At 41.9% G+C, this 27,726-nt stretch overlaps 1 protein-coding gene across 1 annotated transcript in view; it reads right to left on the reverse strand.

Annotated features, from left to right (window-relative positions):
- CASR (calcium sensing receptor) overlaps positions 1–24,662 on the reverse strand; it is a 41,803-nt gene extending 17,141 nt beyond the window's left edge. Inside the window, exons 1-3 of the mRNA XM_036384788.2 lie at positions 24,478–24,662; positions 16,071–16,377; positions 12,776–13,654 (exon numbers count right to left, since the gene is read on the reverse strand). Of these exons, the coding sequence (XP_036240681.1) occupies positions 12,776–13,654; positions 16,071–16,377; positions 24,478–24,662 (1,371 nt within the window). The remainder of the gene's footprint in view (positions 1–12,775; positions 13,655–16,070; positions 16,378–24,477) is intronic.
- Between the last annotated feature and the right edge of the window lie 3,064 nt (positions 24,663–27,726).

The following is a 27,726-nucleotide window of genomic DNA, read 5'->3' on the forward strand; positions in this document are numbered from 1 at the left end:
CACAGGAACTGAGCAGGCAGGAAGGTGCTGGCCCTGGCCCCCTGTGTCAGTAATACCTATTTCCAGAAGCCTGAGGCAGGGCAAGATGAATTTTACCCTTCTGTCCAAAACATTCTTGTCAGCAGGAGCTGAACTTTCCTTCTCCTCTATAACCTCTCCTCCTTCCTTGCTGCCCGTTGTACACCAAGAGGGACAGCATCAGTAGTAGTGCTAATGTTGTTTTTCAAACCAAGATTCCAGAATATGCCAACAGCATTAATCTCACCTTTTTCCAAAAGCCATTCAGAAAATAATGGATTTCTTCAGCCAGTGAAGGATGGGATTCATTGCCTCACACCACTCGCTACATTCACAGAATCATAGAATATTCTGAGTTGGAAGGGACCCACAAGGATCAAGTCCAACTCCTGGCCCTGCACAGGACATCCCAAGAATCACACCATGTGCCTGAGAGCATTGTCCAAATGGTTCTTGAACTCTTGTCAGGCTTGGTGCTATGACCGCTTTCCTGGGGACCCTGTTCCAGTGCTCAGCCACCCTCTGGGTGAAGAACCTTATCTTAATATCTGATCTAAACCTCCCCTGACACAGCTTCAGGCCGTTCCCTTAGGGCCTATCTCTGGTGACCAAATTCCACCTAAGCTGCCTGATGTCTATTGGTTTACTGCTCTGAAGAAGTGACTGTTCATACTTTTTATCACTTTAAAGGTATCTTAGGTGGAGAAGCTGAAAGGTACCCAGGAACAGAGCTGTGATTCTCACTGTAAATACCTCAAAAAAAAATTGGATGTCTTCCGGTTACACACATCCAGCTCCATGCACAAGGAATGCCTGGTGTGTAGTTGGGATGCTGAGCACTTCATGCCAAAATAATGAAAACCAGTCAGCACCTACTGTGCAAGGCGTGGGCTGTACTCCAGGATTAAACTGTCAGGTTGGCAGCAGAGCAGATGAACAAAAAGGGATAGACTCTGGAACAAGGGCTGGTGTCAAAGAGAGAGGAATTGATGGTCAGCCAGCAATACACAGACAATACTCCCAAGGGAAATTTGGCAAGACAGGATGGACATCCCAGCTCTGGTGAAACACTAGAACTGCACTGAATTGAAAACAGAATGAAAACAAGAGTTCATTCAATACTCAAGAATAGCTGTGAGAAGCCTGAGAATAATTCAAGAACATTCAATGCTGTTATGCTTTGATAAGAACCAAATTATTTCCTTGTAAATATGGGAAGGTCATTGGATAACACATTTAGATGTGTATGACAAAAACAATGTGCCATATGTTAGAAGTAATAATTTAAGCTATTCATAATCTTTATTGAAGAAAATTAACTAACCGCTCAAAACAAAGACCTGTTCATTATTGTAGGCAGCTCAGCAAAATCACTCTGTGCCTTGTGCAGCAGGAAGAGCAAACTAAATATTAGGATATGAAAGTAAGAAAAAATTATACTGAAAATATAGCACCAATGGTACAAGTCATTATTATTAACAGTCACTTTTTCTCCTCTGGAAAAAGCTGTTAGTTCAAGTAATTTGATCAGAAAAGAAGAATTAAATTAAATTAAGATAAAAGAGGTCCACAGGTGGTCATGATAGTTCTTGGCCAGTCAGTCTTCCATTTCAAAAGAAATGAAAGCATGGAATTATGTAATTGTTCATGACATACGTAGTGATTTGTGGGAAAGAGGTGGTGTATTCTCACAGAAGCAGAGACCCCTGTCCCTGCAAAGGCAACTGACCTTATTCATGTCTCTGGAGAAATACAGCACATCCAGCTGACGCAACAAGATGTGCTGATTGTCATATTGTAACTGATAATTGGTTCTGTTCTGCTTCTGTCCAGGATATGGTCCCTAGGCAGATGGGGGCTGATCTCTCTCTGCCTCTTCCATTGACCAGTGTCCTTGGGGAGGAACAGTACTGGTGCTGACATGGGGACCCATGCACACATTCTGTCCTTTCTTTATGTGAGAAAAGCAGCATCTTAATAGAAATTTGCAGAAATTGGGACAGCAAGGAACTCATGTGGACTGTGTAGGAAATACCTTCACTTGCTGCTCAGAGGAAGGTGCTTGGTGCTTCCCTGTCTCATTACATGCTATGAGTGCTTGGAAACTGGTGAAGCCCAGAGTTTCCTAAGACAAGGACCAGTTCTAGTGCCTGTAACTGGGCTTGATGGGTCAGCTTATGTGGTGTTCTCACCAGCAACCAAGCGACCCTGCTCTGCTGCTTAAAAACTGCAGCAACTTTGATGCTTTATTGACAATAAAAGGTGACAAAATGAACAAATTAATAGTTACTACTACAGCAGTAGAAGCAAGTAACTTAAACCAAAGGCAAGCTTTTCTAAATGGGACTTGATAGAAAATGGGACTAATCTGATTTAGGATCAGTACCATATTTACAACGATGTCCAGAGATAAATCAAAAGACCAAGCCTAGTGGATTTTATAACAGAGGCTGCACAAATCAGGTCTGACTGTAATACTTCAGGAAGACCCATTTGGTGTTTACTGGTGGCTGCAGATGCCTCGATTCCATTGCAAACCTGAGTCTGAAATGCTTCTGAAAGACTTGTCTGATGATTCACAGAGGTTCCCAAAGGAATCAAGAAATGATCTTGCAACATTTTGGCATTGCATGCCTGCTTTTCCAGACTGATTTAATCATCAGTAGGAGGCTGTAGGATGCAGTAAGGATGGGACCAGGATATTTTGTTTGCCCAAGGTCCTCCAAAACTCCTGCTGGCCCTGTGCAGACTTACAGTTCTAAATGCAATTGTCCATAGAACACCAGTCCTGAGCCTGTACTGTGTAATGCTTAGCTGATAGTAAACAGCATCTCACATAGGTGTGCTCTGGTAAAGAATAATGATTTCACCCAGTGTGACCAAAGATTTACACAGGGAAACATGAAATCCTCTCAAATGAAATTCAGTACAAACACATTTTTTAAAGTCAAACTCAAAAGTATGACCTTCAAGAGACAGTTCTTTTTTTACTGTAATTACTTTTTTTTAGTGAGAAAAAGAAGAAAAAATTCATTTTGAGTCTGTCAAAATGCTGGTTTGGACAGTGATGTTTCCATTAAGTGCAATTAGTGAATTTGACTATCTCGAGAGTAGAAATGAGATGACAAAATACTTTTTTACATCTAACATTTACCCTTTTTCTGTTTTAAATTAAGATCCAGCTGTATGATGGTACTTCAACATATTTGTATGGCCCAAAGCATGATAGTGTAGTATTAGTTCCCTAAAGTCCAAAAAAATCCTTCCTACAAGCAGCTTCAGGAGTTAGCCTCAATCCCAGTTCAGTGCCATCCCAAACAGACTTAATCTGATCTACTGACTGCAGGAGGCTTCTTCTGGGGAGAAATGGCTGAAAGTGACTGCACCTCTCCCCTCCTTAAGTTCTGTAAGCATTAATTATTTTCCCAGGAATCAGGACAAAAATTATGGCAGCAAAATAAAAAATAATGTCTGTGGAAAACCCCTAGATGCAGGATATAATGCTATACAAAATCAAGGAGACTTCTGACTAGTGTTTACTCTGGGGTTGTACAAGCATAGGACAGTGATGATGGAATTCCACAGAATGGAAAAAAGCCATGGACAAGCTAGAGGAAAGGACTGACTGACTGTACCCTATGCATGATAAACCCATTTTCAGTTCAAAATTTTGCCTGTGCTCATTAAAATAAAAGCTCATTAATTAGAGACTGATAATATGCTGCCATCCTCATCATACAAAGAGAGCTCAAACAGCAGTATTTGTTATGGTGGGCTCTAAAAGCACTAATCCAACATGGAACATCCAAATAAGACTGAGAAACACAGGTGTTGTGTTGTCAGAAAGCAGAACATAAAAAATTCTGGAGAACAAAGAAGAAAAAAATCACCAGGCAATATATAAGAAGTTCCTTGAACATATTAAAATTGAAAGGTGCCATGTATGTCAGATCCTCATGACTTTAAGTAAGCTGTAAGAGACAGCTAAAGAGGATGGAATGCTAAAGAGAGAGCTGAGAAGGGGCAGGAAAGCTAAATGAATGATGTGTTAGTACCCTTGCTATCAGAAAAAATCACAGACATCTTAAGGGCACTTGTTTAGGAGCCATAATGTGACATTAACTGAGGTAGAAAGTCCTTAAAGAGAGATTAGAGGGCAGCCTGAGCAATTTAAATTGGATTTAAAAGGCTGACAGAACCAGACAGTTCATCACAGCAGTCCATGAGCAATAAAGAGAGCACTAATACAGTAGGTTTATGATATACACATAAAAATGCCACTGGCTTTGAATGACAAAGTCAATATGCTATCTAATCTTATTCCACAGCAACCCCAATTCACCTTTCTGCTACACCTGCAAGTGTAATGCATTCCCAACACTGTGCCCAAAGTTCTGCTCAGTGTCAGCCTCTGGTGGGCTGCAACACCTGCCAAGAAAAGACAATTCTGTAAAAGGCAGAGGGAGGTCCTCTAAAGCCAAAGGCTGGTTAGCCTGACATGAATCACAGGAAAAACAATGGAAAACAAGAGTTGAGGATTGAGGAGCGATTGATAAAAACCTGTAGGACGGAAACATAATTGCTGCCTCCTAGTGACATTTGAAGAATACAGATCTTCTTAAATTCAAGTTGGATTGACAGACATACCTGTTCAAAAGTGAAATAACTGAGCTTTATGCTTCACATATATGGATCAGAAATTGCCCAACAGATATCAACAGAGGCAGATCATCAGTTCATGGGGAATTCCTCCAGCCTCAGTAAACAGCTCACTGTTTCCTAATATGTTCATCAGTACCCTGGCAGCAGCTACAAACCACTGCTGGAAAAATTTGCTGAAAATTCATGGATTAAGGTAATAGTAAATAATATTAGAGAAAAAGCATTTCCCCTCAGATTGTTTTCAAATATCTGTTTTTAATACAGGGAAATTCAGGCTTGTGCATCAAGGCATAAGGAATTCACACCAGGCACAGAAAGGGTACCACCTGCTGCAAAGGATTACTGGCAACTAAATGTGACCTTTCCATTGTGGCACGGAAGGCTCAGGTACCTTGTGTTCCTACAAATGAGGAAGTAATAGGAGTATGCAAATGTGGGATTTTTTTCACTGTCTGGCTGTGCTGAGTCTGTTGAAGGAATACTGAATACATGCCAAAAAGAGGGATGAGTGAATGGACAAGGTACAGAACTAAAGCAGAAAAAATACCTTATGACTAAAAGACCACTCTGTTTAAATTATCAAGGTAAGACTGAGGAATAATTTGATCAATGTGCATAAATATTATATGGAGAAAAATGATGCATACTTTATGTGGACTTTTAAATCTAATAAAGCAAGGCCAAGTAAGGACCAATGAAACTAAAGGTCAGTAAATCCCAACAGGAAATCAGAGATGATCTGTGACAAGAGACGTGGCCTGCCATGGATCATACTAATTAAAAAAAAGGTCTACCAGTCAGCATGTCTTTGGGGAAAATAAATCTTGTTAAACACAAGTTTGGCTGTCAAACACAGCCTTTCAGAAATGAAATACCTAGGTTTTACATTTGATGTGAAGCAGCCTTTAGCTGGATCAAGATTACTTACTTTCCTGAACATGGCATAAATTTACATAATTAATTATACAAAGGATTTCAAACTGCATGATCATTTGGAAAGTGACTCCGTTTAAACATATTTTAGGTTTCTGATGAGGTTTTGTGGAGAGAGATGGTCTCTGTACAGAAAAAGGCAATTGTACAGCTACAATTGAAACCTAATTGTCAGTGCTGCTAGATGGCATTTTGAGCTATGTGCTCCTGTCCTTACCAGCCATGGCATGAAAAAAATCAGAGCCACTTAGTCTAGACTTGATGCCACTATTGCTTTGGTTTTCACTTGCAGTAAATAAAATATGGAGAAGTCTATCTGGTACAATAGCCCAGGTTGCTGCGTACTAAGGGTGAAGGATCTATTGCCAGAAGTCCTAACTGAGTAAATGATGCTTTAATGATGCTCTTGGGACATCACCATACTGCACAATAACTCTAATGTTGAAGTACCTAACAGCTTAAGATCGGGCTCTTTTTATTAATTTAAGTTTAATATTAAATAATATGTAAAAAATTGTCCTATTAAAGCTACTAGTAGACCCAAAGGCTCAAGTGCTCAGTGTTTTCAAGTAGTATAATTCACATATGTTGTCTTGTGTAAACAAAGTCTGATTGAAATTTTTTTTTTTCTGGGAGGTGTTTAATGCCATCCCTGCCCAGCTGTGCAGAGAACAATTGTGTAGATCTGTCCCTTTACAGCCCTTTGCTGTCACTTTCTTCAAACAGCCCTTTATGGATCAGTCTCTTCAGAGCCCCACTGAGGTCTGAAACTGCATCCTGCACAGAGCACTGCTGATACTGCTCTGAAGAGCTGTGCTGCTCCCTAGGCCAGGAGAAAGTCATAGCTTTTGACTGTAAATCCATTCCTGTTTGGAGCTATAGGATTAATTCCTTCAGTGCTTGGGTAAGCTCTTTGTTAGAATGAGAACCAACAGATTCTGCACTCTAGGTGTCATTTCTTTTAACAGAACCATGGTAATTCATGAAACCTGAATTCAATGCTTATTTATAATCTATTCAAGAAGTACTATCCATAGAGGTAAAAAAAAAAAAGTTTCCTATAGTCACAGTGAGTTAACTGAACTCATGGAAAGGTTTCAGACATTCAGAGTGGGCAAGCACAGTCATGGGTCCCGTCAATGGTCAGCTAATGTTCCAGGGGATTCAGTTACTGTGTCTGGGCACATGTTCCACTTGGCTACTGGCTTAAATCTGTTTTTTCCATTTCCTCTATCAATGTAAGTCTTGGCCAACAAAGAAATCTTATGTCAAGACTGATTTTTTCAGTCTTTCATGTCATTCTTCCTACAGACACTGGTAAAAGTTCATTCAAAGTATTGCTTCTAGTCCAGTTGGAAGATCACTCTTATAATTCTACAAGGCAAAAGGGTCACCATAAAAAGTAATTTGTTCTCATTTCTCCTAACTTCTGTGTGGTGCAACACCAGTCCTTCATAGTGCATAAAAGTTCACTTTGGGGATAACTAACTGTGACTGGTTAGTAAAGTATTTGTGAAGATAGCTGACTACTCAGACAGAAATGAAATAATAACCTATGCTATGGTTATAATGACTTTGAAGTTAGCTTCAACCCCATCTTGAGATAAATGGAAATTTTTTATATATCCATTTGTTTCCTCATCCCACTTTGTGAGTGCCTTTAGGAAGCTCTCAAGGTGCTCTTTGTCACCAGCTCCATTTGTGAGTAGTATCAGGAAAGGTCAGTCCTGGAAGAAATTTTACATCCTTTTGTGCAACAAAGACACGCTGTGTCTTTGTAACAGATACAGGTGTCTGAGGTCTTGGTAATTCAAGGGATAATTGTTATCTGAAGCTGTTACAGAGAGACATTGTATGAGCATTTCATGGAGCCTTCCCTAAAATTCCCACTGTAAGCTGAAAAACTGACTTTTCCCCAACTGACAGAAGTACTTATTAAATGAGCTTCATAAATATAAAAAGTTCTTTTCACATACAGCTTTTGTCATAAAGCAGCACATAAATGACTATATTAAAGGTGACTTTTATGAAAAATTCAACGTGTTTGGGAGCAGACAAGGATACTGTGCGTTTGGTTATCAGGCAGTGTGTACTACCCAATTCAGAAGAACCTCAGCCATTCTTTACTTAGTAATTAATAACCATAACTCCTTTGTTGTATTTGCTGCATGCAGTTCATTCACCCTTCTTCTAGCAGCCTTGTCAGGGCAATCATTTCCCAGCACATTTTCTACTGGTGAGTCCAGTTAAGTCTTTCTCCTTTTAGCTGTAGAGACATCTAAATAACACTCCATCTATTGTCTGCTTAGTTGATGCTCTCAGCTGATGGCAAGTTGTTATCTTCAAACTGATGAATAAGCAATTGTTTGTTATTGGCCTGGTGGGGAAATAGCTGTGTTTACTCTGTTGACCCCCATATTTCTGTGTGTGGCTCAAGTAGTGTCCCTCTCAATCCTGCCTCCCACAACAAAGGCACACCTCTTGCCTCCTGTTCACAACAAATACATCTCCAGTGCATTTGTATTGCAGAGTAGGCAAGGTTTTGCAGTTGCCTGACATTCAACAGCTTCCTCTGTTTTCTTTGTGATTCCCCCCAAATGACTAATTTTCCCACTAGCCACAGCTAATAGCTGTTCTGATACTGTTTAATTCTGTATACCACAAAGCAGCTGGTTTTGAATTGTTCAGACAGGCCTCTAGTTTAATAGACACAAAAATTGATTAGATAAGCCATTAGGCTCAAAGGTCTAAGTCATCTAAGGCATTATTTACTTCTTTAAAGCCTTCCACAGTCAATTTCCAGCCAGGAAGACGCACCTAAATGTAAAGCTGGAGAAGGTGCCAGTCCATTTTTACCTCTTTACAATGAGCATCACCAGCACTGAGGAAGGAACTGTTGGCTGGGAGGTGCACAAGTGTAATAAAAGAATTTAGATGTTGCTAGATGAAGCCAATTTGTATTTGTTTTTATTTTCTGAAACAGCATATGGCAACTTTTCACTGAGTGTGAGGTCAGTCAGATTTCCAGGCATAGAATAATACACACAAGCATGTCTCTAACCTGCAAATCATTAGCACAACACATTTTTCAGCCCTTGCACTGTGCTTTTCCTTGGTGCCTAAGAGAGCTCTTGGTTTTCACTTATGCCAAAGTTCAAAACCTCCAGAGTAACAGCAACCTGCAAATTATGTGGGAGTCAACCCAAAGATGCTCTGCTCAGGGACCCTGTGGCTGCACACCTTTGCTTCTCACATCCTCGGGAGCCTGTCTTCCCCATTTAATCACAATGCTTTTACTGCAAGACAAAGAGAGATCCAGCAGCTGCTCATCAAGAATCCAAATGAATGGGCAGGAACTGGGCGACCTCAGTCCGAAAAAAAGACAGGTCTTTCATCTTCTCACGCAAAAATAATATGAAGCAGGAAATATTTGCTCTGACAGACAGATTCCCCATTAGTTTTCTCCCTATTTTTTGCAGGACCACCAGAGAGGCTCCTGTAAATGCTCAGAGGGGAACTGAAAAAAGAACCAGATGGACTTTTTCCTAGAAGTGACTGCAGAAATAGCCTCATGAGCTATTTGACTAAGAAAATGAAGGACTTGAGGGACTTGAGAAATCTTATCAGGGAAGATACTAAGAAAAAAGGGCTTCAAAACCAGACTGTTAAAGCAGTTATGGTGAAACAGGCCAAAAAAAGCAGGTAATTTTGACGAAGAGGCAGCATCAGTACAGCAGTTCTCAGCCTGGATTCCACCCCTTCCCATAAGTTCCCACTTCCATTCTGTAGCTTATGGGAGAGCCTGTGTTTGGGGTAGGCAAGTCCACAAACCAGAGCAACGCACAGAATTAGCTCTACTTGATATGGTCTCCTAAAAAGTCACAACCCCCAGCAGAAGAGAGTGGTCTTCTGACAGCCAGAGGTATTGGAAACCTTTATGAGGGTTTTTTCTGTTCTACTATTTCCACCCATGCACTTGAATTCTCAGTGCTTTTCCTAAAATTTTGCCTTGCCCCGAAGTGACAGAATTTATACATTTTGTTCAGGATTGCCCTGCACCTTTTTGTTACCTGAACAAAACAGTGCAAAAAGAAGCAATTGATCTGATCTTGTTCAATATTGTGCAGGACACAACAATGGCACATGCAGACAATACTGTCTGCCCTTTGCAGCAGGCATCTTGCAAAGGTGTGCACCTCGATTATCTTCTGCCTTACAGCATGTAGATTCGTAAAACAAGACAGCTCAGATAGCTCAGAATAAGGGCAGCACAGGCATCCTAATAAAGTCTGCAATTTTCTGCAGAGTTCTGAAGTGCCAGCTGCCCTATTTTCAGATACAGGATTCTGAATTCCCTGGCCAGCTCTGCATGTGGAATGAGTGGCACAGGTTCCTCTGGGCACAGCCTGGAAGCTGTCCTGCCTGCTCACCAGCTCTGCATGCATCTCTGCATCTCTGCACATGCCGGGCAGCCAGACAGCTTGGGCTGGCCAGTCCCATCTCCACTGAGAATGCCCATAGCCAGCTTCAAAGGCAAAAGGAAGCAACATTGGGTTTATGGACAGGATCTTTCACAGATCACTGACCCAGATGGAGAAAATGAGCAAACGGTTTCTTGAACAAGTAGCTGTAAATAAGTAAACATGAAAGTTGGTAGTATTTGATATTTCACCTTAGGAGACAAAAATCCTGCTCTCCCCATGCTGAAACACACCTAGAGCCTTCTTAAACTATAGATGGTAAATTCTTAATAGGAGAACCTCACTCAGTTTAACCAACTCACAGTGATTTGTGCTAGGCTGTCCATTTCAAATGAACTGATCACTGAGGTAAAAATCCTGGGTTTATATATGGACCCACACAAGCACCCTCCACAAATGATACAGAACACATCCCCCAGAAGATTTGTGTCATAAATACATAAAATTAGCAATTAGCAAACAACAATAAAAACTCGTAGGTATGAAAAGGATAATGCCATTGAAAGGCAACAAAATTAAATGGTACATAATTAAATTGTGGAATGTATCACTTTTGCTCCCCAGCCACAGCCCTGCTGGCAAGGGCTGCTCCAGACAGGAGCTCAGGCTAATGGAGCCCCAAGTTCAGCAGGTTCACCTTATCTGTACCATACAGCACCTGGCCAGTAATTGCACACACTGTGAGCAGCTGCCCTCCAGTCACAGGTATGGGAGCCTCCTAACACTGTCCTTGCCCTCTCAGGTCACTTCCCATCAAGAAAAGCCTGACCTGACTGTGAGAAAGGGAGCAGGCAGTGAACACTGGCAGAAGTACCACTGCAAATGAGACTGACTTCAGTAGAAAGATTTTTTTCCTGTGTGGTTCTCAGAAAATTACTCTGGAAATGCTGGAGGCTGCATATTTGTGAGGTGAACTCATTACTCCCAGGGCTGAGGAAACCTTCCTGAAGGTAATGAGCTGCAATGCCTGGTATGAAGTAGGTGTGCACACAAATTTGGCATTTACCTGCTATTCATGTGTTTGATTTTGAAACAAAGTGAAAAAAATGCACAAGTAGGCTTCATATGATGGTGGGGGTTATAAGTATAGCCTGCTCCTTTGTAGTGCTCCCTGCTCCTGCCCACTGGGGTTATTCTCTACATACTCCCAGCTGATTCCCTCCTCTCAGGCAGGTATATATACCCAAATACCTAGATCAGCAGGACGCTTTACATTTTGATGTGTATATCCTTCAGCACCCGACAAGCAACACAGAAATGAGAGGTCATTCTTCTCAAGCATGGAACCTTCAACAAACACATTCTTTTACTTAGCAATGGCATGAATATCCAGCTTTACTTTCCAAGCTGACAAGGCATAAAGGAATGAATTAAACTACATTTATTCTGGATCATTTTTACTGACAACAGTGAAAGCTAAATCTGTCTGCGACTTGCCCATTTCTCCCAGTATTTTCCTGAAAAGCAGAATAGCTTTGAAAGACAGGAACTTTACAGACAGCCAGCAATTGCAGGATTCCTCTAAATCAGGGTCAAACCTTGCACTCATCAACTCTGAGTAAAGTGGTTTGATAAACCTGTTCAGGCACCTAGAGCAGTGCAAGTTTCCTATAAATGCCAAGACAAAGCCTTTTACTTTGATCTGACTAATGTTTTTGAGTTAATGGAGACTAGACAGGAACCAAACTGCAGTTCCCATATGTTAGTGTGACCTGACATCTGCAGTTTGTGGCAAGGGCAGCCTTTGTTTTGGTTAGACTGTCCCAAAGAGAGGAAAACACTAATGAAAATGGGGAGGTGATCCTCCATTTATTCACCTGTGTTGTTCTGATTTCAGGCATGTTTGGGCTCAAGTGTTTTGTGACAACCAGAATGAAGCAGACAGAATTTGCTACATATTTGACATATCATCATCAGGTCATGCTAATTGTATTAAGAATGCAGTAGATATTAAAACCACAAAGTGAATACCACATTGGATAGCATGATCAAACACATAGTAAGGTAGAGAGTATTCATAAAGGATCAAAAGACAAAATGTGATCCATGTGCCAGTGGGCAGAATGCATTGAATGAATGGGTAAATGGGACTAAGTCATTAATATAATTTCATCCGTTCACAAATACCACTGCCAAATCAAAGCAGCTATCTATTTTCTGCCCAAGAGCCACACATTATTTTCCTTCATTACTCAATCTTCTTTGGTTTGATCCTATATAAGCTTAAAACTCTGAGGAAAAAAATCCAGTCTGTATGGAAAATTGCTGTGGGATTGCAAAAGATTTAAAGCTTGCCAAAGAAAATGAACTCTAAAAACTGTTTTCCTTGTTTATGTGTTCTCCCCAGGCCCTCTTGTTTATGTAAGGCTCAATATATGATCAAGTTACCTTGCATCAGCCAGGCTGTGGTAATTGTCTGTGTGTGCACTTTTGGCCCGCAGCAAATGCAAGAAAATGTAACCTGGTTTAAGCCCCTTTCACTGCAGGCCTAGCCCAACTTACCTTACATTCCCTGTGGGTGGGAGCATGCACCTACCTCAGACTCAGTCACACACTGCATCCCAGGAGCCTTATGCTGTGTCTGAGACCCAGGATTAGGAAAGGCACCCTAAAGGGCATTTGGGACAGCTTATCTTTCCTTCTGCAGGTATATTGCACAGGCACATGAACGAAGGGCTTACCTGCCATGCCTCCACCTTCTTTATGTCTGCACAGGACCCGTTGGTGAAGAGTCCCTTCCCAGGGGTACAGGTATAAATATCCTGCAAGGCATGGGCGATGGAATACACTGCCAAGTACACGTTATAGGATATCCGCAAGTGTGTGTAGTCCATGTATGGCGTCTCCACGCTGGTGATGTTCTCATCCCCCGTGCACGGAGGTCGGAAGGCAGATGTTCCATTTCCAGCTCCCAGCCCCTCTTCGTGGCCCTTGTGGAAGGAAGTTGAAGCAGGAGAATTTTTGGATCCATCAGGGAGATAGCAGTTAAATGTCTCCTCCCAAAACTCCTTGGCAAAGCCGTTGTTGGTGGACTTGGGATGCACCTTCTGCAGGAACTCACGAAAGCCTGGGATCTGTCCTGCCTTCAGTGCAAACCCGATGGTGCTGCCGATGACACGGAAGAACTCCGGCATGGCTATTAGGGAAGAGCTGGCCCAAGCCTCACTTGCCAGCCAGATCTTGCCAGTGATGTTTCTCCTGACAATCTCTTTGATGAGAGGCTCCAGATCTGGGCCACTGGAAAAGACAACAATCACTCTTGCTGTGGAGTTCTGGATGACCTCTACCACCTGCTGGATCTCCTCTTCGTCTGAGTACTGGGAGATGAGCTCGCTAAAATCAATGCAGATATCTCTCTCCTCCGCCTCTTCCCGAAATTTTTCAATCCCTGGCCGGCCATAGTCATCATCAGCTGCAATTGTTCCCACCCAGTTCCAGCGAAAGTACTCGATGATGTCTGCCATGGCTGTGGCCTGATGCTCATCATTGGGGATTGTGCGCAGGAAGGACTTGAACTGGTTCTTATTGCTCAGGAGACGACTGGATGAGGCATAGCTGACCTGTCAGAGCACAGCAAACAAGCAAAACACACCATAAAGTGAAATGCCTGAAATAAACTGCCTCCATTTACCTAGCATCACTGTCAGCCTGGGAAGCACATTTTCTTAGCCTGTGTTTGCAGGTGATCCACTCTGAGGGTTCTTCTAGCTGTGCCTGTCCTACAGAGGCACTCATACAGGAGCAGCTGCTCGGACCTGAGAGGCTGGAGCCAGCTTGTGCCCACCTGCAAGGTCAAGGATCTGAGGGAGAGAGAAATGGACACTAGACTGGAGGAATAGCAAAGATTTCTGTCAAATCCAGAAATAAAAAGAATGTGCCACCTAGATAAATGAGGGCAATGCACTGAATTAAGACAAAACACAGGCTTTCTCTGTCCTGAACCAGGCATGAGACAGAAGGATGGTATTGCCATTCCAAAGCTACTCTGTCTTTCTCTCCTTGCCTTTGACATCCATCCCCATCCTTAAACGGGCTCCTTTTGCCTTTTATATACAATTCCTGTCAGCTGACATAAGAAGAATGTGATGTATATCATCTTCCTTGATCCTGCAGAGTGTTATGGTAATGCTACTTTAGCAGTGTTTCCTGACTGCTGGCCAGAATCAGCAAAGAAGCCAGTCCATGTTTCATAAGCCACCATGTTCTATGGTTAAAACTGGATTTTATTTCCTCTTCTAAAGCTATCAAGAAATACTTTATTTTCCTAATCAGAACAATGCTCTTAAGATATAATTTGAATTATCTGCAAATAGGAAGAAAACCTTAAACCCTAGCTTATAACTGTTTAAAGATCTGGAGAACTTCTAAAACACATTTTGAGATTGGTATCTGAATTCTTTGGGACTGACTCTCATTTGAAAAAGTCTTCTATAAACAGTTCATTTTGTACAAAGTGGAAATTTACAGAAAACCTTATCTTCTCCTTGAACTCTGTTATTTACTGTTTCTTCAAAAAGAAAGAAAAGGAAGTCTCATAGTGCAGTTTCAAAGGCCACAGGAGTAAACCCTCCTTTCACAGAACTGTACTTTACCCTGGACAGGCTCTTGCCCAGTGCTACTCTCACCCCCATCAACCTTTTTCCAGGAGTACAGGCAATGTGTCCCACTGCCACACGTGCTGTAAGGGGACACTGACCTGAGGTACTGAGAAATAGAACAGAGGTTGTAACATTTTCAGTGTCTATGTCAACAGAATGAGAAATGAGTCATATATTAATTGTAAAATACACCTCCAACTCCCACAGAAATGCAGGGCCTAATAAGCCTGGATTTGCTAATGGCCTTGCTATAAATGGCTGTGACAATTCTACTCAACATCTGCCAGTCTAAAAGCCTGCTTTCAGTTGTCATGCTTCAACCACCTGGCTGAGACTTTGTTCCAGAAGTGAACCTCCTGACATCTACCCTTTTCTGCAGCCTCTAGATAAGGGTACTACCTCATGGGACAAATGTCATTCTCTGTTTAAAGAGAAAGTCTGAGAACTGCAAACATCTCTTAGGTTCAGTTGAACTCACCAACCCTTCTCGGCTGCCCCTGTTTACCTGGTAATGGGATGTGTAAATCAACAGTGCCCCATAAGATGTCATCAGGGTGTTTGTTACATGCCAGCTTCCAATGCCACTCTGGGCAATACCCAGATAGCACAGCTTAAACCATTCCTGCCCTGCTCAGAGAACAAATGTCCAGTTTTTCAGACTCCTGCAAAGGAGGCAGACTGATAAGACTCAACAGACAAGATATATTACTGTGCATAGGGCAATCAAGAATCCTTCCTTCTTCATTCGTGGTGCAGCTGGGAATTGCAGCCCTGGCTGAAGCAAAGATACATTTCTCAGGACAGACTGAGAGCACATTCTGACACAATCTTCTTCTAAGGGCTCTTGTGAGCTCCGGCACCTCTATTAATTTTGGAAGAGGGATTGGAAGTGTTAGGCTATACAAGGCCAAGCACTTTTTCTGAAGCTGACCTCAGTGTAGAAAAGTAAAATCAAGAGCAACAGCATTGAATCAGCCTTGTACTTTACTTAAGGTCTTGACAGATCAACCAGCCTCTTAAACAAAAGGATGGGGCCATGGACACTGGCACTGGCTCCAGCAGAGTCAGAATGCTTACAGTTACTGCTGCATCCACAGACTAAACCACTTCAGAGGACTCCAGTCCTCCTAGGCTGGGCTGCTGTTGGCCAAATGTTGTTATGGCTGCTCAGTAACCTTTATATTTGGGGACTGCAAAGTGCTAGCAAGACACATTTCTATCATAACAATAACACCCACCCCCCTCCCGCTCCCATTTTATTGTTTCTCTCCTATTAATTCTATTGGAAATGGCAAAGATTAAGCAATCTCTGCTTAATCTCTGCAGAGTAGAGGAGCAGGCCACTTCTGTAACCTAAGCAAGTGAGGTGGAAGCTTACCTGAGGTATGTAAAAGAGTCCCAGCAGATTGGCCACAGCAGTGGAGATACCAGAGCCAGTTGCTCCCACGACTGCAATGGTGGAAGGGATATGTTCTGAGCAATTACAGAATTCATCCAGGTTCAAGGAGTCTATCTTGTTCTGGGCCACAAAACTCAGTGTGGCCTCCAGGGCTTTTGAGACTGTATTGCAAGTGTCAAATATCCTATATCCCAGGGTCATGTTGGGAAGGAGAGTTGGGCTACTGTTTATTTCTTCTATGGCAAAGATCATAGCCTGGAGCCAGCGGAAGCCTCGGAAATTATACCTGGGGGAGCAAAAATAAAAACAAAATACAGTAAGAAGGAGGAAAACAGAGCAGAGGAGACCAGGAATGAGGCAAAGACAGAGTGAAAAATTCCAGATACAAAAGGCAAAAGCAACTTACGTTGATTTCTTGCACTCTACTAGATTTGGAAAGTTTTGCTTTTGTCTTTACTATAGAAGAGGCGTGTTTTGCTACAAGGTTTAGTTCTGGCTCTCAACTTTTCAGTTTGGGAGCTCACTCCAGAGGTAAACTTTTCTAAGTCCCCTAAAATGTGGGAAAGTTAAAAGACAGGATGTCTAGAGTGATGACTCTGGCCTGTCCCTTGTGCTCAGGACCCTCAACCTGATCTCATGATCCCTGAGGAAATGGATGTTGTGATCCTCTGACTGAAAGCTACACCTACCAGGTTTGCTTCCAGGCTCCTCTGACATGTTTCTGAATGCAGATGGCAGTGTCTGCTAAGCCTGTGCTGATGCTGCCTGGGACTTAGGCTCGGGATACTCCTGGAGTGTGTCAGCTCCTTCTGGCTTTGGGCAGGCAGAGCAGGCTGAGCCACAGCACTGGCACACTGCTGGATGCAGAGATGCCAGGGAGCTCTGCTCAGGGAAATTCGGCCTCACATGGCACCCTTCAGTTTGTGACAGAGAGCACAGTTCATGCCAGAGATCAGAGACATGCTATAAATACTGGTCCTAGTGCAAACTGATAACTTGTTAATTAGATACTTCACAGTGCCTTTGCTCAAGGAGTAACTTTTCTCATTATTATAGCTCTCTCACACAATTTGCTTTAGACATGAACTCAGAAGATGCCCTCAGAGCTGGTCTGTGAAACTGAAACTACTTTTTGAAGCCTCCTCTCTTCTCTAAGATGGAGAAGCTGAGTTTCTGATTATCTTGCACCTGCGCACGGAGCTAGAAGCAGAGCTGCAGATTGATGGCTGCTGTCCTGCAGGAACTGTGAGTCCCTGTTTATGGCATCAGTGGCCTGGCAGTGGAAGAAGCTGAAGCACGATGATTGCTTATCCACAAAGGAGAGAAACTTCTTCATGGAAAGCAGCAGCAAGAAAGTACCTTTGATACATATTATTCTGAAGTTTTACTGTGTTTCCCCTGTAAAGTTGCCCTGGCAACCAGTTGTGTGCCTGTGAGGCTGCAGTGTTTTAGGGTGATGCAGCTGGAATGGCAGAATCTTTCATCAGCTGAAACCTGCCTTTCCTTGGAATGCACTCTGAGTCAGGATAGCAGCTAGTTTGCAGTTTTGTGCTGAGTTGCAGGTGAAAACAGGAAAGTGCCAATGCTGTTATGCTTGAGATACACTGGGAAAAGTGACAGGCCCCAAAATTGGAAAAGTCTGGGGAAATAGCCTGGCCAAGAAGAGATCCTATATGAAATGGTAAATTGTAGGCTTCACATGAGTTACATTTTGAAGTGCTTAGAGAAATGTTTCTATTACTAAGGTGAAGATTTCTAAAAATAAGCTTAATGAAATCACAACCTTTCGATCTCTGAGATACATGACCTAAACATTTTTAATGGCTGGATTAAATTAATTGCTTCCAAAGTTGATGTTAGCTATGTCTGACTTTTTCAAAGCTGAATGAACAAAGCCACATTACTTCCATTCCAGGAGTTTTATCTGATTCATCTGGGGTCAGAATTTCTAATGATATCACATCTAAGGTTTATCTTTAAGTCTTAAAAACTTCATTTATTCAACTTGACTTCACCTCTCCAGACATCTTTGGCCAAATTCCAAATGAGGTTCAGCTCTGAGGTTATGCCTCGAAGCCCAGACAGCACAATTTCAGTACAGATCTCTTCAGGTCAAAAAGTTTGAGTCCTAGTCATAACTTATTACCAAAGGGACACTTAGCTTTATTAAGATTAGTCTTTAGAAGCATGGGAGTGTGGGTTACTGATAGAAGTAATTTGGCCATTTGGAATATTTTTTGCTCTAGTTCCAAACTATTAAGGAATGAGATGCAACAAGAGAGCTCTGGAATAAAAGGGCAAGGCTCAGATGGATCGAGTCAGTGAGTGCTGTGTACAGGAAAAGACATGTTGGGCACACCATATTGCTTCAAGTGGTCAGTAACGCATACTGGGATAAATGGAAACAATGTGACACCTCTTTTTCAAAAGCTGCACATGGTTACAGATATTTTTAATATGAATAGGATTTGAAGCAAGGAGCCATATTCAGGCTCCTCATGTAAAAGAGAAAAATTGGATTGCATCTTCTATATTTAAAGGGAAGGCTACTGAGAACCTGGCAAGTTCAAAGATACCACTATACTGCTGGGAAAAGCTTCACACATTTGAGTGAAGCAAAATTAAAAAGCAAATTTAAAGCCTGCTCACCTTAAATTATACAGGTGAAGTATGACAGAAAATTATTTTGCCTGCTTGAAGGAATTTGGCTTTATTTTTTAAAATGCCACAAGGTGATATCTTCAGATGGTATCTTTGAAAGCAGTGAACTGGATCATCTTACCCTTCCTTTCAAAGAAATATTTGGCATTTAATTCAGTAAATGCAGACTAAGGCCCACAATACACAGTTGATTTTATTTTCCTTTCTGACATATGCTCCTGATTACTATATATTTACAGTATAAGACCTCTAGCTCAGGTACTTGCATTTGGAATGATTTTATTTTTGGAGGGAAATGAGAGTAGGGCTGTTTTCTGGGAGCTAGAATCCAAAATATCTTTGAAATACTTTCAAAAATCTGTCTTAAACTAACCTAGGCAAGAGACCTGCTGTTCTCTTCACTTGCACCTCTGCTGACAGCAGCATCAGCAGCTCAGGAGGAGAGGATCAGATGGGATGAAGACAGCACTCCTCATTCTGTCTTCTTTAACACCTGATAGATCTTCAGACATGCTGTCATTTTGTCATCTGAGACAGCGTTGTATCGGTTCCATAAGAGATATGGTCAGACAAAGGCAGTGCTGCCAAATGGCTCTAAATAAAGCAAGATCCTTCCAATTTCTATGAATGGATATTTTGTAGACAACTTCTCTCCCACTATACTGTAAGATCCCAGTAAGGGGCTGCAGACAGGTTCCTCTTTGCTTGGTGTGTACATGAGGGATTGCCAAGAGCAGCCTTTGAACCTGGCAGTAGGTCCCACCGATGCAGCTGACCTCCTGTGCCATGCTGCTGCTGTGATTAATATGATCAGTCACTGGAATGCTCTGTCAACCATGCAGCAATTTGACTGGTAATTTCCATGAAGAAACTGTGTAGTATTTACTATCAGAAGTAAGGTTTCATTAGATTTCCAGAATATCTAAGTAGCCACTGGTATTTTCTTGATGGAAAAGAAGCAGCCTCCAAAGCTCATTTTCTGCCATATTACTTTCCATGTATGTTCACATAGTCTTGCATTTTGTGAGATGTGGTGCTATGAAAAGTGGCCATTAAACTCTAAATGAGAGTTTAATGTAAATAATTCAGAGCCCACAGGTGTAGAGGGGGATTTTTATTTACACTCCTTCCTTAAAGGTTTCCCTTCTGATACTTCTCCCACCTCTCAGAGTATGCAACCCACTGATCTTTCTATTCCCAAGCAGGAGCACAAGCTGGGAGAGAGCAATTGGAAAAAATATCTCACTGGAACTGCCACCTCTGCAGAGGACAGCTGTGCAGCAGACCAGTTTGCTAGAAACTAAACATGTCTGTCAAACGCTGCTCAGGATGGCTTAAATGTCCCAGCCAACACTTCAAAGCAAGGCTATGCAAATGAAGGGGCACAAGCTGTCTGCATGGTTTAAGCTCCCCATAGCTCTATCCCCTGTTTGTTTGTGTGGTTTGGTTTTAACAGCTCTTACTGTCTGGATCCAGCAGAGAAATTGGTCCTGATCCTTGCTAGTCTCCACAAAGAAATAATTCACAGCCTCATGTGTATTCATGACCTTCATTTATCACACTTGCAAGGTACTAAGCAATGGAATATGAAGCAAAAAAAACGAGAAAGTGATGTGAAAGCTCTGAATAAAGCTTTCACTTACCCCCCCATATCTGACAGGTACTTATACTCAGAAATGGTGGCAAAGCCTGCATATACCTTTTGATCACGCCAGCACTCCTCTTTCTCTGGTGGTTGTATGCACATACTAATTTCTCTGTCCTCTCTAGATTTCCAGTACATTAATTGCATGTTATTGCTGCTACTGTTATTTCTAAGCTATGCAAGGGGGAGACCTTCAGTCATTTGTTGGATTCCTGCAGTCATAGGTATAATGAGTTGCTTACCACTCTTAAAATCAAGGACTGTGGGAGAGGGGAATTATGCAGAACAAAGAAAAAAAAAAAAAATTACAATTCAGAAGGCGAATGGAAGAGAGAGCAAATGATATAATTACATCTTGGGGAAGAGAAATTCCAAATACCTTGTTGTACATTCAGGTCTGCAATGGGATTAGCAAATACATCTGCAAGGGCTAGAATTAAAATTCTGTTCTTTTAGATGGGCAGAGAAGCTCAGTGGCTACGGAGTCCTGGAGCCATGCTCTGTGAAGTTTTACACTATGACGTGGGGACAATGTCTCACCACAGTTTCACAGCTTGAAAGCTTTGTGTCACAGTGTGGGACCTTAGCTAGACTGATGATCAGAATACAAGAAAACTGCTAATCTCACTGAAATCAAGAAGGGGCAGAAAAATCAGGTTATGAATAGGCCTGTTGGGGTGCTGACAGGGAATGGAATGGGGGTCAGGGCTTGCTGGTGCTGTGCTCAGTCTCTGCCTCCCCTGCACACATCAGATATGCATCAGCAAATGTTATGAGGAAAGTTGCTGCAGCAGCACCTGAGGCATACAAAGACAGGAGGTGTATTCATATCAAATGTAGGATCCTTGATTGCTGAAACAACAAACAGGAAACAAAACTGCTCTGGCTTGGTGTATTCTTATCTGACATTTAATGTGGCACAATCATGGGTACATTTTCACTTTGGACTCTACAGTTCAGTGTTTACAGCACAGGGATGCATTTTCAGTAGCAACAGCACAAAAAGAATGAGGAACTGCTTGTTACTGTTCCCTTTTCCTTTCACTGCTGAGTTATCTACATAGTTTCTAAATAATCATGTGCCAGCTATGCGCGGTAGGCTCAGGCCAGTATGTTTGCCGAGCTGGAGAGAAAGATGCTGAGCCACAAGAGCATGAAGAACATAAAAACTGAGAAAGTGGAGAGAAAACTGTCCTATCCTTTTTGAGAAGCCCCAGCTGTCCTGTCCATTGGGAAGCCCAGTTTGGGAGCATGGGTATGGGCACTCAACACAGCTAAATGTCCAAACAGCACCAATCAGCTTAAACAGTCCTCAGAATATAGGAAAACCACATTATCTAAAGTTGTTTGATTCTGAACTCTAAAATAGATGACCCAAAGGTTTCAGTGGGACCCTCAGGTCTTGTTGTGGAGCTTTTCATACAGCCTCATGACTTGCTGAGACCATGAGGAGAGAGAGAGGATGCTCATTATCCTGGAGTGACCTGGGTCTAATTTTCTTATGTGATATGAGACACATTTTTCTACCTAATAAAGAGATCAAAAACTGTATGCAGCTATCTGAAATGGGGCGGGTATAAAACTTATTAGCCTCAGCTTTGAAACGATACACCAGTGCTGGAGAAGGCTCAGAGAAGGGCAACGGGGAAAGGTAAAGGTATGGGACAGATTCAGCACCTTTGGTTTGAGCATGTACAGTCACCTTTGTGCTTCCCTATGGATTTCTATCTAATTTGCTAATCTGTGGATTTCCCACCCTACAGAAGTTTTTGACACTACAAGATAGGGGAGACTTACCTTGTGAAGAAACTAGAACCTGTATTTTTTTTTTTCTGCCCCCAAAAATACAAGTTTGATAATTCCAGACCAGTCAGTTGCCTGGAACCTAGGAAACTCACATGTGATAATGTAAGATTTTAGCAAAAAACTTGAAGAATGTATTGAACTCCTAGAGTCAGCATGCACAACCCTGCCACAGGCTAATGCCTGATCACAGGGTCCAAAACAAAAAATGGCTACCATGGTTGTGCTGAGAGATTTCTGTACAAGTCGAGCAGGAGGGATTTTCTGACTTCAGTACTGCTTAAAATAGAAAATCCTTTCAGAAAAAATATCTCCTCTCAATTTTATGTGTACCAATAACAAGGAATACACAAAAACATTCCCATGTATTTATTACCTCCATCATTAAAACCTGATGACCAATCTCAAAAAGTCTTATTAATCCAGCCTCTTTTGAATTCAACATTTCCTGCAAATGGACATTTTCTGGAAAAGCTGTGTGCAATGAAGCAACTTCCAGTTATTTCTGGTCCAATCATCCCCTTGTTCCTTTTGTGGTTTCTACTACCTCTGCAGCTAATCTCTGACCTTCATTCTTTCTCCAACTGCATTATACTATCAACTCACAATTTATCCAACTCCCTGAAGCATATGTGCCACAAATGCCTGCCTCTGCAGACATCTTTTTTTTTTCTCTTTTCCACCTACATCTTCTTGGTGCAAGGGTAAAAAGAACAGGAATTTTATCCAGGCAAATTTCAGCTGGAGGATACCTTTTAGCAGATTGAAAGCCACTCAGAAGGATCTCCCATTGTGTCCTTAAAACAGCTAGTCTGGCTTTTCAGGATTTGCCTGTTGTTGGCAGTGCTACCTCATTAACATGCCTTTTGGCAACCACACACTTGTAGTACTTGTGGCAGAACATTTTCCAGCCATCTCTTCCAATAATGTGACCATGTCAAGACAGCCACTGAGGCTGACCCAGAGTCGATAGAAGTGAAAGCTGTTTAGTTTGCAAATATGTGCATTGTCCTGCCTGCCAGCTGGAGCAGGAGAAGAAGAAAATAGAGCTGAAAACATCCATTGCTTTCCAGCATTCCACTTTTAAAATAATGCATTTGAGAGACGAAAAAAATGCTGGCAGAGATTCTTGCTCCATGAAATCGACATTGCACATACATTTAGTTCACAACTTTCCTGTGCACACACAGAAGAAACCAAAATAATCCCTGATTATTGACACCTGTGTGTGCTCCTTGTGACAGGAGATGGTTCTGGGGATGATCTCATAACCTCGATGGACGTGTCTTGCTCATGGTCCCAGTGGGAAACCACACCTGAAATCTGTGAGTGTAACAGGAATGCTCTCAGCCCTCCTTCATTGCCATCTGCAACAAAACTGCTAAATCCCCAGCCTAGGATGAGAGGTCCAAATAAATCCAGATACACAGTTCTCCACACATATGGTAACAGAAGTCCCATAACAATGTTTTCTCATGCATTGTTATGACAGAAATCCACATGAATTTCTAATATTTTGTTTATATGATCCAGTTGCAGCAGTTTCTGTCACACTTTCCACTTGTTCTGTGTATTATGTGTAGGCTTGTAATGTTAAAAATTCCTCACGTTTCATCATGCCTACACTTCAATAGTAAGAGAAATTGTTTTCATGTGCATTTCTCACTCCAAGGTTAACTCCCAAACACTTAAGACAAAACATAGATTTGTTGTTTACACAAAAGAGAAGAACTCTGGGTGAGGGAAGCCTGGTCTAAAGTTTAGGACTTTTACAAAGTCCTAAGGAGACATTTATGTGTCATTCATTGGGATTTTTCAAAAGCCCTGACCTATCTCACTTTAACATTTTCACTTGTTTAGGCAACTTAACAGTTTTTAAAGTCTTAGAAGATGACAGGTGGAACTGCACAAAAAATTGATTTCTAAACTATTTGGCCATGAATAACTTTAATCAAATGAGCTAAAGGGCACTATTGGTAATTTTCTGTTCTGCTACGGAAGCTAATTTTCAGATGCTATTCAAATATGCCCTGTGAATGGCCAGATAGATCAGTATATTAATGTTTTGGCAGGTTCAGGTAGTACAAAGATTGCCCTCTTTTAGTGTCCAAACAGTATTTATGCTACTGTTTAACATACACATTTGTTTTTTCCATTATTTCCATCATACCTTCCAATCACAAGCATCAGATTTCAGACCATATTTACACAATATAAAGTCAAGAAATGTGAAGATTTCCCCACCAAAATTTTTTATATTCCCTTTTACCAGCTTACCTTATACACTCCACTGATTCTGGCCTTGATTTTAGATCCTGGTCTTTAGCAGCCACTCCAAAATGAATGGGGAACAATCCTCCAAGAATAATGTCTCCCTTCTTCTGTGCCCGTTGGTTTGGCCCATAGGCAGCAGTGCTCCAGGTAAACAGCAAAAGAATCAAGCAGCAGCTATATGAAGTCATTGTTCCTCTTTTCACCAGGGGGTTATCGGGTGCAAAATTGGAAAAGATGATGTAAGAAAGCAGATGTCAAAGCTTTTCCTTTCCTTAATACAGAACAGAGAGGATTTGGGGCACATGTTGGCAGGGAGATAAGCAACAAGGTGGGAGCCACAGTGCTGGTGTTTCTCCCTCTGTCTTCTCCATTGCAAAAAAACAATTCAGCTTCCCCTCTTCCTTCATAACTGAAGCATTATGGAGAGCCCATCTCTGAGAACTGTAAGAGAAAGATTTGAAAAGTGATTCCAGCTATACACCAGGACCCCTCATTGCCATGATATTTCTGCTTTGTCAAGCCAAGCCCTCAATATGCCCCTGAAGTTCAACAACCCACCTGGGACATATCACAACCTTGGCAAAGTCATCCAGGCACCCTGGTGACACAGCCACACCTCCTCAAATAATGTCAGATGCCTGATTCTCTGCCACATACCTAAGGTAGGTGGCTTAATCTTCCTATGGTTCTGTCTGGCTCTGGTCATAGCAGATGCTGTAAAACCTGTGATCTGCTCAGTGTCTATGAACAGAACACACTGTGAGACCTGGGTGGGCAAGTGGGGAATAAGGAAGCATCAAACACAGTAAGAATCAAGCCTTTCTCTTAAGGAAATAACCATAATAATCTTTTGGTGTTGGTCCAGCATCTCCTGTCCATTGATCATTCTTAACCCTCTGTCTTTGAACTTATCCTTGATAAAAATAAAACAAGCTCTTTCAGGCTCAGAAAGAGTTCTTTTGCATTGAAAGGGAGAATGAACTCCAGGGAAGCATTTGAAACCAAGATACTTCTCCATAATGAGTCATGAAGGCTTGAAAGGTTCGGCCATTGAAAGCTTAGCTATAGCAGCCTTTGAAGCCTGTTTCCTGGGGATGAAAAATTCTGCAGCTTCTCCATGCTCAATACATTTTCCCTGCAGCATGTCTACAGGCGTCCCAAACGAAGAACTAACTTAATTATGGCATATGAAAAGGGCTATGGCTACAGGAGAGGAGACAGCACAGAAAATTCACAATGAACAACTCTTCAGCCTATTTGAAACAGGTCTAAAAACTGGTAGTAAGAATCTGAAGTTAGAGAAATTTAGAGTAGAAGCTAGGCATACATTGCTAATCTTGAGGACAATTAATTTCTAAAGCAAGTCATCAAGAGTTTTTAAGTGCTGAGAACCTTTTAATGAGGCTGACTTATTATCACTAAATGCAGCTATATGGATTTGATCTTCACCTAGGTTAAATAAAGAGCTATGCAGGGAAAAATTGTGATTGTGAGGCTTCTTCTGGTAGCCAGACTGGATGATCCTGCATGCTGTATGACCACCAGGCATGTGGAACTATTTCATACATTTTCATTACAATGAAGGTTTGGATGCAGCAGTCAATGAGAGAGGAGAGACAAAGCTCCTGCTGTTCTCATGCCTCTGTGGTCACTGCACTTAGCTGGGCAGACACTGCAATTCTCTGTGGCAGGTCTGCTCTAAACTGTTCTTTGGCCCTGGCTCGAACAGTGCATTTTTATTGGCAAGGGCAATCAAATCTTTGGCTAGATATCAAGATATGTCTAGGTATTGGCAAGTGGCCCTTTGACAGCTGGATGATAGAATTTTAGCCAGAACCAGGATTAGGAGGGGACAGAGCAATGCAATGAGTGAGTGTCATGAAGGTGTTTGGGTTTTGATCTTTTCTCGCAGATGGATGGTGTTTTGTCTTCTTTAGTGCCCAACAGAATAAAGAACAAAACACTTTTCCATATTTCAGTGAGAGAAATGTAATTTTCCTCCCATCACCTGTAGTTTCAGGAAAGATACAAACACTGGTGAAGTGCTGATACAGTGTCCTGAGGTGAGGACCAGCACAGGCAGGGCCAGCACTTAGAGGTGAGAGGTTTGAAACAGGGCAAGCAATTTCTGAAGGGACACTGCAAAGACATGGGATGGTCTGACTAATGCTCTTTAGCTCAGCTCATCCCCTCCCCCAGCTGCCTGTGGGATGGCAGGGACCTGGGGGACTGCATGCTCCAATAGCTGCAGGGATGGCGTTCCTGGAGTCTGGGCAAGGAACCACGCGTGGGACTCAACAAAGGTGGGATGAGGTCAGTGACTTCCCCATCCGCTGTGGGAAGACCACAGCCTGCTGATTTACTACTCAGTTTTTCCTGCTTGTACTTTAATAAGGCTTTCTTTTGCCTTTGGGGTTATTGGCTTATGAAAAAGGAAATTGTTTCCATCAGCAGCAGACAGAAAATATAATTTTGTTTGCTGGGCTGCTGTGTAGGGGTTTGGGCTGATGCTACTGAATATTTTGGAACTCTTCACCACAAGACAGTACATGGCTGAAGTATGAAATGTAGAAAAAATAAATTCACATTCTTATTTCTCTTTTCTCACAGTAGACAAAGTCAAAGCATCCAAACTGGCAAAATACAGCAAATTTTAAAACAGCACTTACAGCAGTTAGTAGTCCCAGTTGTCATTCAAGAGCATGACAATGGAATAGACAATGAAAACAAAATCATTCATTCATGGTATAGGGCATCAGTTGGTATCTCTCTGAGTAATTTGGAACTAGCAGTTCTCAGAGACAGGACACAGAACTGAAGTAACATCAGAGTCCGGGAACAAGATGGGCTGTGTATACATAAAGCACACCCCTGAGGCAGAAAACTGAAGGATAAATGTCCAAAGATGCACTGGCACAGAAAAAGAAAACAATGTGTATGCTCAGCTCCTTATAAATCTCAGTGTCCAAATTTACAACTCTCCATACCAAATTTCCAGCTATAGCTGGAAAACCAAACTCATTTAATGGGAGACAGAGGACTCACAGCTGCTTTCAAGTGCCCTGCACGCCTGAAGATGAGAATATTTGAAGGTACTGATTTCCTGATGAACGGTTGTGATCTTGTTGCCAGTGCCCCAGATAATATCCTCTAGTATCAATTTCTGTTGTTGCAAATTTTCCTGCAGCTCTCTTTTCTTTTATTAGATTAAGATTATGAGCCTCTTCCTTATTAAAGAAGGCATTACACAGC

Source organism: Molothrus ater, chromosome 2 (assembly GCF_012460135.2).
Source record: "Molothrus ater isolate BHLD 08-10-18 breed brown headed cowbird chromosome 2, BPBGC_Mater_1.1, whole genome shotgun sequence".
Taxonomy (NCBI): domain Eukaryota; kingdom Metazoa; phylum Chordata; class Aves; order Passeriformes; family Icteridae; genus Molothrus; species Molothrus ater.